This window comes from Molossus molossus, unplaced genomic scaffold (genome assembly GCF_014108415.1).
Source record: "Molossus molossus isolate mMolMol1 unplaced genomic scaffold, mMolMol1.p scaffold_m16_p_20, whole genome shotgun sequence".
Lineage (NCBI taxonomy): Eukaryota > Metazoa > Chordata > Mammalia > Chiroptera > Molossidae > Molossus > Molossus molossus.
The window spans coordinates 30,244,131-30,260,791 of NW_023425356.1; the positions used below are offsets into that span (position 1 = coordinate 30,244,131).

At 51.4% G+C, this 16,661-nt stretch overlaps 1 protein-coding gene across 1 annotated transcript; it reads right to left on the reverse strand.

The window, feature by feature from the left end:
• Positions 1-294: 294 nt before the first annotated feature.
• Positions 295-16,209, reverse strand: GOLT1A (golgi transport 1A). Its single transcript, XM_036273276.1, has 5 exons — positions 16,185-16,209; positions 3,991-4,082; positions 2,864-3,042; positions 987-1,050; positions 295-333 (listed from the first exon to the last, which is right to left on the reverse strand). Exons 1-5 carry the CDS (start codon positions 16,207-16,209, stop codon positions 295-297), a joined length of 399 nt encoding a protein of 132 aa, XP_036129169.1.
• Between the last annotated feature and the right edge of the window lie 452 nt (positions 16,210-16,661).

A 16,661-nucleotide genomic window follows, 5' to 3' on the forward strand; every position in this document is an offset into this window, starting at 1 on the left:
GGGGATTTAATCTTTGCTTTCTGTCCCATAAATACACAGCGGGATGTGGTACCAGCCCCAGTCCGATCTCTGTGGGGCCCTGGACCTCTGCCCCAACGACCCCGACGGCTTCTTGAGTTGACTTGAGGTTTAAGGTCAGTCACCTGACGCCATCCTTCTTCCTTCTGGACTTGGAGACGTCTGGGTGTGCGGGATCGATGAATCAGTGCAGGACGGGGGCCCGAGAGGGTGGCCCCATTTTCTTTCCAGCCCCCTCAGCCAGTGACCCAAGTTCAAGGAGCTCATCTCTGCCGTTCAGACCATTGAGCTGGTGTCTTGAAGCCTCTGGAACAGCTGTGGGAGCCAAGAATCATTACTCCAAACAAAGAGTGGAGAGCAGACTCATATGTAGGTTTGATGGAGCTGGCTGCGAGAGGCGGGAGCCGGGGCCAGCGCAGATGTGGAGAGCTGGTCACAGGGATGTGCCCAGCTGGCTGGAGCGTCAGCGTGCTCTCTGTAGGGCCTCGCTGGGCTTCTCAGAGAGCTCCTGTTCTGTCAGATGCTCCCGAGGAAGAGGAGGGAAAGCGCTGGGGACCACTGCCCTGTGCCTGCCCCAAGACTCTGCCACAGATTTCCTGCTGTCCTTAGCTATCACACGTCCGCTCCACATCTGGGGCCCAGACTCAGCCAGCTCCCCAGAAATCTCTGGCACTTTCTGTTTGGGTCACCTAGACTCTCTGAGTTTCTGTTTCTTTGGCTATAATAAGGAGCTATTAATAGCCACCGTCCTCTATACCCATTCCTTAGGCACAGCTGCTCACGGGTCCCCTCAGCGTCAGCTGCGCTTGTCAGATGGAGAAGGAGCAGGAAGGGGAAGAGGAGCTGAGGCTCGGCAACCTGGGCAAGGGGAGGTGGAGAAGGTCCACTGGACCTGGGCAGCAATTTTACCAACTCTGTGTGCCCCTCCCCAGAGCCCCACCACCAGGACACGTGCTCGATGCACTTACCGCACTCAGGAAGGGGATGTTAAAGGCATTGCCCAGGAAGCTGAAGGCAACAGGGAAAAAGCCCCTAGGAACAGAGGGGTGGAGGGAGGGGTCAGTGATGGCCTGGGAGGGTTCCAGCTTCGCCTCCCAAGAGAGTGGGCCCCTGGGCTTGGTTCTGCACCCCTGGGGTTTTGGAGGCAGCCAAGTGGAGTAGTTGAGAATGAAGTCCCTGGGGTCAGATCCCTTGGGTTCCAATCCTGGCTCTACCACTTACTCGCAGTGTATGAGCTTGGGCAAATTCCTTAATGTCTCTGGTCTGTTTCCAGCTGTAAAGTGTAGTTGATAATAGTATCTATCTCCAAGGGCCTGACATGAAGAAATGCTCAGGAAATGTTTGTTGTTATTATTGTTACTGCCTTCTGCTCCTCAGATTGGGGGTCCCCACCTGCTGTAGGACGCTCTGCCTCCTGCCTCAGCCTCCTGCTCTCATTAAACACACCCTGCAGGGCCTGGCTGGGGACACAGGGGTGACCCTTCAGAAGGCTCAGAGGCACCGAGGCTGACGTGGGGAGGGAACCCTGTGTGCAGCGGAGAGGTCATGGGATCAGACATTGGAATTCTGCCTGAGTGATTTCCTTTTCTTGGGCTGCACTTTCTTGAGGTTCACCTGCTTCCCCGAGGGCTCCCAGCTCTGACTCCCCCTGCGATGCTGCTGTAAGGTGTCTTTTTCCCGCCTGACTGGGTTTGGATGACTGCTCGCAGTCCCAAGCTCTTAATAAACGGTCTGGATGACTGTCAGAATTATTTGTCCTCTCTATTGAGTTGCAAGTCCTCAGGACGTGTCCCCCTGTTTAGTGCTGTGTCCTCAGACCTAGCTGTGCATGGGGCACATAATATGTGCTTTTTATATCTTTGACACTGAACAAATGACTGAATATTAAATACATGGATGGCAGAACATGCGTGAGAAAATTTGATTTCTTGAGGCCATGCTGCATGATGTTTATGAATCTAGGCATTCAGGCTAATCGGGTGTTCTCAAAGCTACACTGAGCAGAATGAGGGCTCCTATGGGAACGCTGGGGTTCCAGACCCCAGCTCCTTCCCATGATCCTCCCAGCTCCCATCATCCCCATCCCACCCCTATTCTCCCCACAGCACCACAGGGACACTGGGAGTCTTCCCGGCCACACCCCACCCTCCCCAGCATCCTTTTCTTTCCTTCTCCAGCTTTCTCGTAGACCCCGCCCTTCCCTCAAGGCCTGTCTCAGGTCCTGCTTCCCTTGGGACATACTCTGGCCCTGACAATGGCTACACATGGTCACTGAGCCCCACCCTGACTGTCACCAGGCCTAGGCTGACACTGGACAGGCCGGAGGAGGTGGAGCCAGCAGCCAGGGGCACCTGGATCAAGGCCAGATCCTCTGCCCACTGCTCGTGTGACTCGGCAGAGGCAGCCTCTCTGAGTGTTGGCTTCCTTGTCTGTAGAGCTCGATCTTTCAGTGGGGTGTGGAGATGGCCAAGTGAGATTATGATGGTGAGGGTGCTTGGTGCATGTTTGGGGCCTAGGAAATGTTAGCTCACTGCCCTCCCTCCCCACCTGGATTATTCGGCTTGAGCATGGGCCCTGTGTGCCCTCCCTGGGGACGGGCACAAGGCTGGGCACACAGCAGGTGCTCACTGTGTGCTGACGGATTGGCAGATCCCTGTGATTTATTCTGTAGCCCATTGTCGGAGGGGCCTTTCCGAGTGTCTGCCCGATGCCCCTCCCCATCTTCCGTCCTGCCATGGTTCCCAGCTTCTGCACAACCTGCAGGCCGAGCTCCCCAAATCCGGGGGGCTGGTCCCAGCTACTCAGAGGCCCGGGTGGTCCACCCGAAAAAGGGGTCTGCACTCACTTGAAGAGACTAAGGAATCCGTAGGTTTCTAGACACATGCCCAGGAGGGGCCAGCGCAGGAGCACAATGGCCACACCCCCCAGGAAGAAGCTGGTCCCCTTGAGCTTGTGCCTCTGGAAGAAGAAGAAGAAGGTCCTCCTCAGGCCGATGATGAGGGACAGGCCAGTCAGGAACAGCAGCTGCGCGGAGAGGAAGAGAGCTTGAGTACACACACACACACACACACACACACACCCGGAGCCAGGGGCCAGGCCCAGAGCCACCATCGGGCATGGGGGAGGGACCGGTTCAGAGAGGATGACCCAGCCATGTGGCAAAATTACAGAGCCTTGAATAACCTGAGCCGCTTAGGAATGAAACTGCCCAGAGGCAGGGGGCTGCGCAAGGAGAATTTGGAAGTTCCCAAATTTCTCAACCAACTCAACCCAATTTCTTGGGTCCCAATCAGTTCTTCATATATGACTCGTTTCCCGTCACACCTCCCAAGGAAGATGGGATAGATATTGAGATTCTCTCCACTTTAGGAAGGTGGCAGCTGAGGCCCACGTAGGGTCAGCAGCCACACCCCAAGTCACAGGGAACCGCCGGGCTCCACGGCCCGTGGAATTATACTCCGGGCACTTGTCCCCTGGCCCTGTCACGGTCTTAGCTTGGCTCCCAGGGATCCCTTATGAGTGCCCAAGCTCCTGTCAAATTCCACTCTGGCTTTCTTCCAGCATGTTCTGTCTGCCTCAACGTGCTTCATCCAACCCCACACGCATTTGCCTTTCCAAAGTCCTTCGCCTCCTTCTCCGGCTGGGTATGCTCGCTTCCCTCCAAGGTGGCTGCTGCTCCCCCGCCTTCCCCCCAGCCCCGTGTGTTCTTGTGACATCCCCGTCTAGCTGGCGGGATTCCCATGGAGGGGCAGTGTCGCTTCCTCTCGGCACTCCCAGAGCCGTACCCAGAGCTTGGTATGAGAATCCAGGTCCTCAGATTCTCTGCCCAGCAGACCCTACGTCCATCCCCAGCCGGCCCAGGCTTGATGGCACCTGACCCCTGGGTGGCCACAATCTGAAGAAACTTGGGGCTGACTCCAGCAAGGCAAACCTCGGAAGGTTGGGGACAGTGCACAGGTCAGGGGCACTCACGTTTCCGAAGGCCAGGAGCACGGTATCAAAGTACAGGAGTACTCCAAAGAGGATGAAGAAGACACCAAAGCTGGCGGTGCCCACACCAATCTCTGCAACAGCAAGGAGGTTGTGGTGGGATGGGCTCTGGGGAGAGGGTGAGGACGCTGGGATTTTCCCTGGTCACCACTGGACGGGGCCCTCTGCGGAGAAGGGGCTGGGGAGCTTCGGTGCTCCCAGGGGACGGCGGGACAGAAGGGAAGGATAGGCACCAATGTACCTTTAGCACCTGAAACTGTTGGTCGGTTCTATACATCATGGCACTGTATCCTCAAAACAACCCATGTTCCATTTGCAGCTTTCTCTTGGCTTCGAATGCTGCATCGTCCAGATCATTATCAGGGCTGGGCTCCTGGCTGAACACCCCATCTGCCTATGCTAATGCTGTCCACTTGCAGCTGGGAGGTGCTGATGCCCAACCCACACTCAGGCGGAAGGGGCCACTGACAGCCCCAGGCCACCAGCCCCCAAGGGTCTCGAAACCACCCGGCTGTCCTGCCTGTTCCTCAAGAGGCTAGCCCTCCTGAACAATTCTTCACACTGTCTTGTTCCTCCCCGTAACTGTCCCTGTCCCCAGCTTTCTGCTGGAGACCTCTCACGCTTGTTTGGAAACCCAGAGGTCATCAATCGGTAGTGTGCTCGTCTCTCCACATGGAGCCTGTGCCTGAGCCGGTACCTGCTCCCTCTTCCTGCCTCCCCCCTGCAGCATCTCCTGTGGGCCCCACCACATACCCCTGAGCCTCCCAGTTTCAACCACAAGGACCCTGCAGTTCCACTGGAGGTGGGACCCGCCCCACCCGCCCTGTGGCAGCCCCTCTGCTGCGCATTCTTGGAAGCTGCAGGGCTCAGAGCCTGTGAGCAGCAGAGAAATGCAGGATATTAAGGCCCCCTTGTTGGGTCAAGGGCTGCATTTGTTGTTAATCCTCACCCGAGGATAATTTTCCATCAATTTTTAGAGAGAGTAGAAGGAGGGAGGGAGGGAGAGGGAAAAAGAGAGAGACATAGACGTGAGAGAGACACATCAATTGGTTGCCTCCTGCATGTACCCCACCTGGGTCCGAGGATTGAACCTGCAACCCAGGTACATATTTCAGATTGCTCCCTTCAGGAAGAGTTGTAACAATTCAGGATATAAAGTTGCTCTTTTCTTAAACCTCTCTGGAACACAGAATTGTTCATTTTACTTATCTTTGCCAGTCTGAGAGTCAACAAATGACAATTTATTGTATTGCTTCATTTTTAAATGGAACTAAATGGAAACTTTCGGTTGTGATAAAATACATGTAAAATTTACCATTTCAACAATTTTTAAGTGAACCATCATCGAGTGGTATTCAGTACATTCACATTGTTGTGTTACCATCACCAAAACCCATCTCCAAAACTCTTCATCATACAAAACTGATGCTCTGTACCCATCAAACCCTAACACCTCATTCCTGCCTCCCAGTGCCCCTGACACCCACCTTTCTACTTTCTGTCACTGCAAATGTGGCCACTCTGGAGAAGTGGACTCACACAGCCTTTGTCATTTTGTGACTGGCATGTTTCTCTCAACATGATGTCCTCAAGGTCCATCCAGGTTGTAGCCTGTGTCAGTCAGAAGTTTCTTTCTTTTTAAGGTTGAGTAGTATTCCACTGTATGTGTATACTACATTTTACTTATCTATTCATCTGCAGGTGGACACGTGGGTTGCTTCCACCTCTTTATTGTTGGGACTATGCTTCTGTGAACATGGGTGAACAAATATCTCTTTGAGGCTCTGCTTTCAATACTTTGGAGATATACTCACAGGTGAAATTACTGGATCATGCGGTAATTCTATGTTTAGTTTTTCAGGGAACTGCATACCATTTTCCTTAGCGGGTGCTCTGTTTTACTTTTTACCCAGCAGTGCACAATGGTTTCAGCTTCTTCACCTCTTCACCAACGCTAGTTATTTGGGTTTTGTGTTTGTTTTTTAATCTTTTATTTTTTATCCTCACCTGAGGACATTTTTTCATTTTTTGTTCAGATAGAGTGGGAGGGAGAGAGAGAGAGAGAGAAACATCGACATGAAAGGGACACATCGAGTGGCTGCCACCCACACAACCCAACCAGGGCCGGGGACAAACTGCAACTGAGGTACATGCCCTTAGCGGGAACCGAACCCGGGTCTCTCTGGACCGCAGGCTGATGCTCTAACCGCTGAGCCAAACTGGCCAGGGCTAATCTTTTTTTTATTTAATTTTTTCCTCATTGATTTGAGAGAGAGAGGAAGTGAGAGGGAGAGAGAGATAGAAACATCAATGAGAGAGAACATCGATTGGCCACCTCCTGCATGCCCCCCACTGGGGATCAGGCCCACAACCTGGGCATGTGTCCTGACCAGGAATCGAACTGGCAACCTCTTGGTGCATGGGTCAACGCTCAGCCACTGAGCCACACCGGCCGGACTTAATCTTTTATTTTTTATTACAGTGGAAAGCAGAGTGAGCATAACTAACTCCATCTTGAGTTTGAACCTTATCATCTGAACACATATAGGTCTGGGCCCACAGCCTAGCTCTGGGCTGCAGCCAAGGGAGGATCCCACAGATACAAGTGATAAGGATGACTAGGCACCTGTGGACATTGCCAAATGTTTCGATTCAGGATTCTGAGGACTAATCTCGGAGATCACAAGCACATCTGACAAGTGCACAAGAAGGGAGACACCTCCACAAGAAGGATCAAAGTGAAACCAAGAACAGGAACACTTGCTGTTTGCCCTCCTGGGAATGAGCTGGGCTGACAGCGCGTGTGTCTGGCTTGGTGGCTGTTGATGACTCCGAGGCCTTGCTTTCTCGAGCCGATCCTGCAGTCTTCCTTGTAAGACATGGACCCCTCAACGCAGAGGCTTCTGTGACTCTGAGTGACCAGTGACCACTGCTCTGCAAATAGCCCAGACCGAAGGACATTTGGGACTCTTATGTGTGTTCTGATGTATTTGTAATTTGGATTAAATCTACAAATAATAGCTACGCTGACAGCACAGTCACCTGTGTGGGCTCACTGTTATTACTTGGTGTCAGGAACTTAGAGGGCCAAGTGACCACCTAGGGTCCCGGCCTCAATCAGGCACCCCTGATACTATCCAGAGGTCAGGACTTACAGGAAAGACTATAATCATACCAGGGTGCTCATGACAATTATTATTATTATTATTAAATGTTTTTATTGATTTTTTAGAGAGAGAGAGGAAGGAAGAGGTAGAGAGAGATAGAAACATCTATCAGCTGCCTTCTCCATGCCCCCGCTGAGGATTAAGCCCTCAACTCAGGTACATGCCCTTGACCGAGAATCAAACCTGCAACTCTTCGGTCAGTAAGCAGGCCGACACTCCCCACTAGGCCAAACCAGCCAGGGCATGTGTAATACCTTTCGAAATTAGAAAGTGTGAAACCTCCAACTCTGGTCTTCCTTTTCAAAATTACTTTGGCTATTCAACATCCCTTCAGATTCCAAATTAATTTTAGAATGGATTTTTCTATTTCTGCAAACAAACAAAAGCCCACCATTGGGATTTTGATAGAGATTATATTGAATTTGTAGATTGCTTTGGGTAGTACTGACGTCTTAACAATATTGAATCTCCCAACCTATGAACACAGTATGTTTTCTATTTACCTATATCATTTACAATTTTTTAGTAACAATTTGTAGTTTTCAGTATACAGACATACCTCATTTTATTGTTTGTTTTATTATGCTTTACAGATTTTTTTTTTTTACAAAGTGAAGGCAAGACCCTCCACCAGCAGAAAGATCACGACTTGCTTTGTTGTGATGATTTGGAAACAAACCCTCGATATCTCCCAGGTATGCCTGCACACATCTTTTGCCATCTCGACTAAGTTTATCCCTGAGTATTTTATTCTTTTTGATGCTATTATAAATAGAATTGTGTTGTGTCCTTTTAAAAAATTACTGATGAGGTTGTACAACTCTAAGCTTATGTTGGACATACAGTTTTGCAACTTGCTTTATTTACTTAGTATCACGAGAATGCCTTATTTTCTCTTAATTGTAAAATGTATGGTGGATAGGTACATGGTATGAGTGCCTTTTAAAACTACAACATGCAGATTGGCTGGTGTGGTGCAGTGGATTGAGCGCCGTCCTATGGACTAAGAGGTCCCTGTTCAATTCCCAGTCAGGGCACATGTTCGGGTTGGGAGCTCTATCCTAGTAGGGGGCGTGCAGGAAGCAGCTGATCAATGTTTCTCTCCCACATTGATGTTTCTATCTCTCTCCCTTCCTCTCTCTCTCTCTCTCTAAATAATAATAATAATAATAATAATAATAATTTAAAAAACATATAAAAAAATAAAACTACAGCATGTATAATTTTTTTAAAATGGCTTAATTTTTAAAATTTAAAGTTGGCTTAATTTTGAAAAAGAAAGCATATAGGTAATTTTTAAAGAGAAAATTTTACTGAACTTGTTAACTAACATTTAAAATTGATCCTCACAATCTCTATGAAATTGCTATTATTGCCAGGCTTTTATAGATAGTTGTAAAAAGTTATGAGTCTGGCTGTTAAGAGGCAGAACTGTAAAAACAAAACAAAACAGAGACAAAGTAAATGAGACTAAACTTTCTGAATGAGATCCATTTACAAGTGAAATAACACAATCATCTCTGGGTTCTTAATCTTTCTAATCTGTTACCACACAGACCTTAAGACAATTAGGACCAGCTCCAGGACAGAAATAAGGCCAAAGGGCTTCTTCAAAAGGATTTTTAAAAATATTGAGATGAGATTTATCATTCAAATTATAAACTTCACTCAGTGTATGAGTCCAGGAAAGTGCCAGTCTTGTTGGGTGTCTTTCGCAGTGCTGGGTTCTGTTAGGACCCAAAGCAACATTGTATCTGTCAACATATTCCAGCTGCCCAGAATCCATCTGTACTAATGCTGATTCCGCTTGTTTCTGACCAACCTCCAGGATCTATTTGGCTTGTATCCTACGTCCACCTCCCAGAAACGCCTGTCTGAAATCAATCTCTTCAAGCCCAGGAAACGGGGCAGCACAACCCCCTCGGATCATTACGAAGGTCCTGTCCTGTCCTTCCATATTGTGTGATTTTTCTATCCTGAGAGACACTAAATTGAGGATCCGGAACTACATCTCCTTTGTTGTGATAATTTTATATAAGCTGCAATAGTGTGGGGGAAGACTACAACTGTATCCTTTCATTTGAATGACAAAGGTGTTTTAAGTTTTTATGCCTGTTATAAAAATATCTGCTCTTAGCTTACACCTGCCACAAAAAGACATCATTGATTCCAGTTCTGACAGTCCGTCCTTCTTTTCTATCTCCCTTAGGCGGATGTCTTTGTGGAGAAACACAAGGTGAGCATTTTACTAGTGTTCATTTCGTTTTGTTAAAACATCCACGTGTGCATCCTGTAAACACAGAAGAACAGCTTCTTCCTCACTTTGTGGAAACAGAATACATTTCTCAAACTCACACTTTATGTCTTTTCTCCTATATTATACTTTCTTCTGCAACAGTGGTTTGCTGGTTTACATAATTATTACTTTCTTCATTTGTTCCACACTCTTCTTCAAGGCTGGTGTAACGCCTTTCCTGTGTTGGGCGCCTTCTTTCCCGGCCACACTTGGTGCTTCCAGGGTTCAGTGGAGAAACTGCGCCGTGGCCACGAAACCTCACGGCAAATGGTCAGAATCTGTTTCTCACATACAAGTCTCAGACCTTCTTCCATCTCTCATATCTCTTGTGGCAATTTCAGTTAAGTTACTGTCTAGGGTTGCTCCTGAAGTTCTTCTTGGGGAACTTCATGGCAGAGGGTGGAGGCATGGGGGGCATGTCACCAGGAGTGACAGAAGTGTCCGCAGGCAGAAGGGGCAGTGCGCCCCCTGCTGGAGCAAAGGACCATGGGGAGGCTCTGGTAACATCAGGGAGGCCTGGCTCTCCAGGGCACCACCTGATGAGAAGCAGCGATCTCTCTAGATCTGAGAGACAGACCAGCTTTAGGTCTGCCTGTCATGGCAGGCTGATGGCCACCCTGTTTAGCAAGTATCCCAACCTGTAGCTCCAGAGAAGCTGCCAAGAAGAGCCCACAGCCTGCAACCTGTTGCAGATGAGCTGGCCTGCCCCAATTCCCACGCTGAAGTTCGTATTAACTGAAGCCAGGTGCAGTGTCTTCCTTGCTCCAGAAAGGAAAGCAGTATCTCTTGAAGCAGGTGGATGGATCCTTCTGGCCCAAGGCTGTGCCATTCATTTCTCCCTTCCTCTCTCTCTCTCTCTCTCAAAAATGGCAAATGTACAAAAAAGTTGCAAGTACAATACAAAAAATGTTTTTCCTGAACCATTTGAGAGTAGTTGCCATGGGCTAGCTTATCACCTGAATACTTTGGTGTGGTTTTCCTTGACCAGGATCAAGAAATTGACATTGATACATTACTACTTTAAGTTCCATCAGCTGTTCCAGTAACACTGTTTTAAACAAAGGGATCCAGTTCAGAATCACACATGGCATTTGGCTTTATGTCTCTCTCTCTTTTTTTTTTTATCCCCACCCGAGGACATTTTTCCATCTTTTGTACAGATAGAGTGGGAGGGAGAGAGAAGAAGGGAGAGAGAGACAAAAACATCGCCGTCAAGGGACACATCGAGTGGTTGCCACCCGCACGACCAACCAGGGCCGGGGACAAACTGCAACCGAAGTACACGCCCTTAGCGGGAACCGAACCCGGGTCTCTCCAGACCGCAGGCCGACGCTCTAACCGCTGAGCCAAACCGGCCAGGGCTGGCTTTATGTCTCTTTAGTCTCTTATTTCGGGAACAGTACCTCAGTCTTTCCTTGACACGATGTTGATACTTTTGACGATTTGGGCCAGTTATTTTGTATTTGTCTGCTTGTCTGATGTTTGCTCATGACTAGATACCAGTCATGAAGAAATATCAAGATGGGATGCTGTGTTCTTCCTAATTTGGCCCATTACTGATGATGTGTTTTTTAAAATATGTTTTTATTGAATTTTTAGAGAGAGAGGAAAGGGGGAGAGAGAGAGAGAAAACACATCGATGTGAGAGAAACATTAATCCGTTGACTCCCTTATCATATGCCCTGACCAGGAATCAAACCAGCGACCTTTTGGTACATGGGATGATGCTCAACCAACTGAGTCACACCGGCAAGGGCAGATGCTGATGTTGCTTTAACCACTTGATTAAGGTGGTGTCTGCCAGGGTCCACCACTATACACTTCCTCTCTACTCCCCGCCCCGACACTGCCAAGATACCCTCCTTGCCCTGCCTTGGCACCAGGCCAACCTCAGTGGGAACCCCCTTCCACTTGGTTAGGGTTCTGACACCTACTCTGGGTACCACTGCCCCGAGTGGCTTTAGGACTGAAAGGTTCAGGAAGAGGAAGGAGAAAAATGGGGAGAGAAAGAGCCTTCCTTCACTTTTTAAAATGAACAATAGTGATTGATAGTAGCGACCACCAACACGAATAAGCACATGATGCCAGGCACCGTCTAAGTGCTGTGCGTCTTGTTAACTCATTTAATTTGCATAACCGCCTAGGAGGTGGGTATGCCGTCAGCCCCATTTCACAAACAGAACCGCAACGTGGAGAGATGAAGCCCTTGCCCGGGGCACACAGCCAGCCGCTGGCAGAGCAGGGTTTGATCCCAGAAATCTGGCTCTAGAAAAGGTGCCTAATCCACCCAGTCTAGTCACTTCCTCCCCAATACTCTACCACAGACTTTGCTCTTGCTTTGGCCATCCGTGATGTCCATGTCCCCAAATCCAGCCAACAGGCGTCGGTCCTCATCTGTCAGCGGCTGGCCACTCCCTTCTTGAAATGGCCTTTCTCTTGGGTTCCGTGACGGCGTGTTGTTGGTTTTCCTGCTCTCTGACTGCTCGCCTGCTCTCCTTTGCCAGCTCCGACTCGTCTCTCTTCCTCTTGGGATTCTGATTGCTCAGGGCTTCAACCCAGGGTCACTTCTCAATCTGTTTTCACACACACGTTCCCAGGTCTTTAAACACCACTTGTGTGCTGGCAGTGTTGAATTTGTCTTTAATATATTAAATATATTATTATTTATTTAGCCCAAATAAATGAGTAGTGATGAGTTCGAGCTTCCAAACTGATATCCAGTTGCCTGCTTAGCAAATCTGCTTGGTTTTCTCTCTTCAAGCATGTTGAACTCAACAGATCCAACCTGAGCTATTGATCTACTTTCCTTGGACTTGCACCCCCCCCCCCCCCGGTTTTCCTCAAATGAATGAAAATGTCGCCACCACCCAACGGGCAGCTTTGGAGCCTGGGGGCCATCACCGAGTGTCCCCACTGCTCACTCACTTCTTCTCGAATGTATCTTGAAATCTGTCTTTTTCTCTCCACTCTTACCACACGTGTCTGTTCTGGACCCTCCAACATTCTCCTGCTAGTCCATGCTTCTTCACTCACACCACCCTCGCATCCCTTCCTCATACGGCAGTCGGGGATCTGGGAGAACATACTCTCCAATCACATCCGTGCGCAGCGTAGAATCCTTCCTGGCTTCCCACTGGGCTGAGATGAAACTTCCATTTCCTTGGCTACCGGCCCAGCACGATGTGGCCTAGGCCTGCTTCATCCCCTGCCACTGCCCCCTTGCCCGCCACAGCCCAGCCACACCACTGTTTCCATGCTGAGCCTCCTGCCTCAGGACCTTTGACTGTGCTGTTTCCTCCCACTGCTTATCTGCCTCATGCATCCTCATCCTTCAGGTCTCAGTGCAAATGTCAGCTCCTCAGGGAGACTGCTCCACTCTCCACGCCCTAAATCTGGTGCCCTCATTTCTTTCTTTTATAAAAGTCAGCATAGTCTTCAGAGGACTTAGCATATTTTGGTTTAATAAACTCTTGGCTTGCCACTGGGTCAGGCCTCAGACCTCTTCTCTCTGTGGTTTTAGAAATATTAAGGTCAGTTGTCCTCAACTGGGGAGGGGTGGCTTTGTTTTTCAGGGGACATTTGGGAATGTCTGGAGACATTTTTTTAAAAATCCTCACCTGAGGATACTATGTTTCTATTGATTTTAGAGAGAGAGGAAGTGGGGGGGGGGGGGAGACAAACATCGATCAGTTGCCTCCTGTACTTGCCCCAACCGAGTATGGAACCCGCAACCTAGGTAAGTGCTCTGACCGGGAATTGAACCCACAACCCTTTGGTGTGCAGGACGATGCTCCAACCAGCTGAGCCACCCAGCCAGGGCTGCAGACATTTTTGATCGTCAGAACTGGAAATGGGAGAGTGCTCTTGCATCTCGGGTGGAGAGGCCAGGATGCTGCTAGAATCCCGTGGTGCACAGAACAGACCCCACAGCAAAGCATTAGCCCACCCCAAATGCCAGAGTGGGGAGGCTGGGAAACTGCGCCCCAGCTGATCTCGTAGAGTCTCCTGCTTTTAAATATCATCTATATGCGGGCAACTCTTGTATTCCCTCCCAGACTCGTGTCCCTGCTTCCTACTTGACATCTCCCCTGGATGCCAGTGGATGCAGCACATGGAACTGAGCACGCCTGCGTCCCCCTCCTCGCCCCTTCCAATGCACAGGTTGAACATATTGGAGATATTCCTGACTTTTCTCTCACATTCCACATCCAATCCATCAGCAAACCCTTTCAGAAATTTCCTCAGAACAGATCTAGCCTTGATCACTTCCCACCAGTTCACTGCTCAGCACCGGTCCCCTCCACCACCTCTCATCAGCACCCGTCCCCCCCCCCCCACCTCTCGTCAGCACCGGTCCCCTCCACCACCTCTCCTCAGCACCCGTCCCCCCCACCACCTCTCGTCAGCACCCGTCCCCTCCACCACCTCTCCTCAGCACCCGTCCCCCCCACCACCTCTCCTCAGCACCCGTCCCCTCCACCACCTCTCCTCAGCACTCGTCTCCTCCACCACCTCTCCTCAGCACCCGTCCCCCCCACCACCTCTCCTCAGCACCCGTCCCCTCCACCACCTCTCCTCAGCACCCGTCCCCCCCACCACCTCTCCTCAGCACCCGTCCCCCCCACCACCTCTCCTCAGCACCCGTCCCCCCCACCACCTCTCCTCCGCACCCGTCCCCCCCACCACCTCTCCTCAGCACCCGTCCCCCCCACCACCTCTCCTCAGCACCCGTCCCCCCCCACCTCTCCTCAGCACCCATTCCCTCCACCACCTCTCCTCAGCACCCGTCCCCCCCACCACCTCTCGTCAGCACCCGTCCCCCCCACCACCTCTCCTCAGCACCCGTCCCCCCCACCACCTCTCCTCCGCACCCGTCCCCCCCACCACCTCTCCTCAGCACCCGTCCCCCCCACCACCTCTCCTCAGCACCCGTCCCCCCCCCACCTCTCCTCAGCACCCATCCCCTCCACCACCTCTCCTCAGCACCCGTCCCCCCCACCACCTCTCGTCAGCACCCGTCCCCCCCACCACCTCTCCTCAGCACCCGTCCCCCCCACCACCTCTCGTCAGCACCCGTCCCCCCCACCACCTCTCCTCAGCACCGGTCCCCCCCACCGCCTCTCCTCAGCACCCGTCCCCCCCACCTCTCCTCAGCACCCATCCCCCCCCACCACCTCTCCTCAGCACCCGTCCCCCCCCACCTCTCCTCAGCACCCGTCCCCCCCCACCTCTCCTCAGCACCCGTCCCCCCCACCACCTCTTGCTCAGCACTGGTCTCCCTGTTGCTGACCTCATCTCTCTACAGTACAGTTCAGTTCTCAATCCAACACCCACAGTGATCTTTTAAAAACACGAATAGCCCTGGCCAGTTTGGCTCAGCGGTTAGAGCGTCGGCCTGTGGCCCTGAGAGACCCGGGTTCGGTTCCCGCTAAGGGCGCGTACCTCGGTTGCAGTTTGTCCCCGGCCCTGGTTGGTTGTGCGGGTGGCAGCCACTCGATGTGTCCCTTTCACGTCGATGTTTCTCTCTCTCTCTCTGTTCCTCTCTCTCCCTCCCACTCTACCTTAACAAAAAATGGAAAAATGTCCTCGGGTGAGGATAAAAAAAAAAAATTTATAAAAACACCAATAGATCATATCACTCCTTTGCACAAAACCCTCCAGTGGCTTCCCATCTTATGGAGATAAAACTAAAATTTTTACACAGTCTGGTCTCTCAGTGGTCTCCCTAACGAAACTCCTTGTACTCTCCCCTCTACTCACTTTGCTTCAGCAGCACCAGCCCCCTTGTTCTTCAAATACAATAGGTATGCCCATGACTCAGGGCCTTTGCACCTGCTGTCCCCTCTTCCTAGAACATTTTCCCTCCAGACAGCTGTCTGGCTTTTCTTTCTCACTTCCTGTGGGTGTCTGTGCAAAAGGCTGCTTCTCACTGAAGCCTCTCCTGACCACTCCATACAAAGTAGTAACCCCCGGCCTCACTCTCCCTGGCCCCCATACCTGTTTTATTTTTGTTCAGAGGAATCACCACCTGACTGACTTCTTTATCTGCTAATCTCCTCTGTCCTACTCTAGACAGTAAGCAGGGGCCATGTCTGTCGATTCACTGTTGTGTGCTCCGTGCCCGGCACAGTGCTCGGCACCAGAGGGGACACACTTGCTCAGTGTCACCTCCAGTTCACAGTGGAGACACTAGGGCACACGAAACTCACAGAGCCCTGCCCACCCCTCCCAGACCTGCAGACAGCTTCACTGCCCACTCCCCAAGGAGGGGGAAGGTCGTTGAGGAGTGAGGCTATGGTGATTTGAAGAGTGGAGTGGAGTTCATTCTCTGACAGGAGACCCAAGGGCCACAGGGGACCCTGAGAGTTGGGGGGGGGGGAAGACGTCTGAATGGGCAGCGGCCTCCTGGGTCCACCATGGCAGCACCCAGGTTTAAGAACCCTGGGTGGGAAAGGCACCAGCGTGAGTGCCAGTCCCCCAGGCAGCAGCCTGTGGCTCTCTGGGGCCTCGAGCGACCCCCCAACCCCTGGAAGGTACAGGAGCCACACCCAGCACGGCCCTGCGGCGTGGAGGGTGCCAACACGGCAGCTCCAGGCCCTGGCTCCAGAGGTCACCTCCCACAAAGAGACCGCAGCTGGAGGGCCATCGTGCTGGCCCCCACCTAGCCTAGACACCCAGCCCAGCCCCTCCGCAGCGGGGTCCCTCACACTCACTTTGCCATTCGGTGATGGAGAGCATGCCGCGGGCTGCCTGGGGTCCTTCCGGAGCTGAAGCTGGCCAGGGATGAGGCGCACAAAGAGCCGAGCTTGTACATGCCCAAGGGAAGCTGACCCTTGGTAAGTTGTGAAAGGAGCCTCTGGTAAATCATTAACTCTCCCCCCACTACAGACACACACACCCAAGTGGCTGTTGAAAGTCACAGGCTCCCGGTCCTTCCCAAGGGGCACTGCCCCTCCATGCGTTGGCCACCTGGAGCATCTTCTATCCCCACTTGACTCTTCTATCACACCCCCACCCCACCCCTCGCCCAGGCCTTCAGGTTCAGTTCATTTGCTTTCTACTCCTCAGCAAAACTTGGACAGTTTTGCTGTCCAAGGCAGGAAACCTGGGAGTATCCAGGCCCCTGACTGCATTTGGAGGAGCATGTGGGGAGAGTTGGAATCTGTGTTTCTCTTTGGAAAAGTATGAAC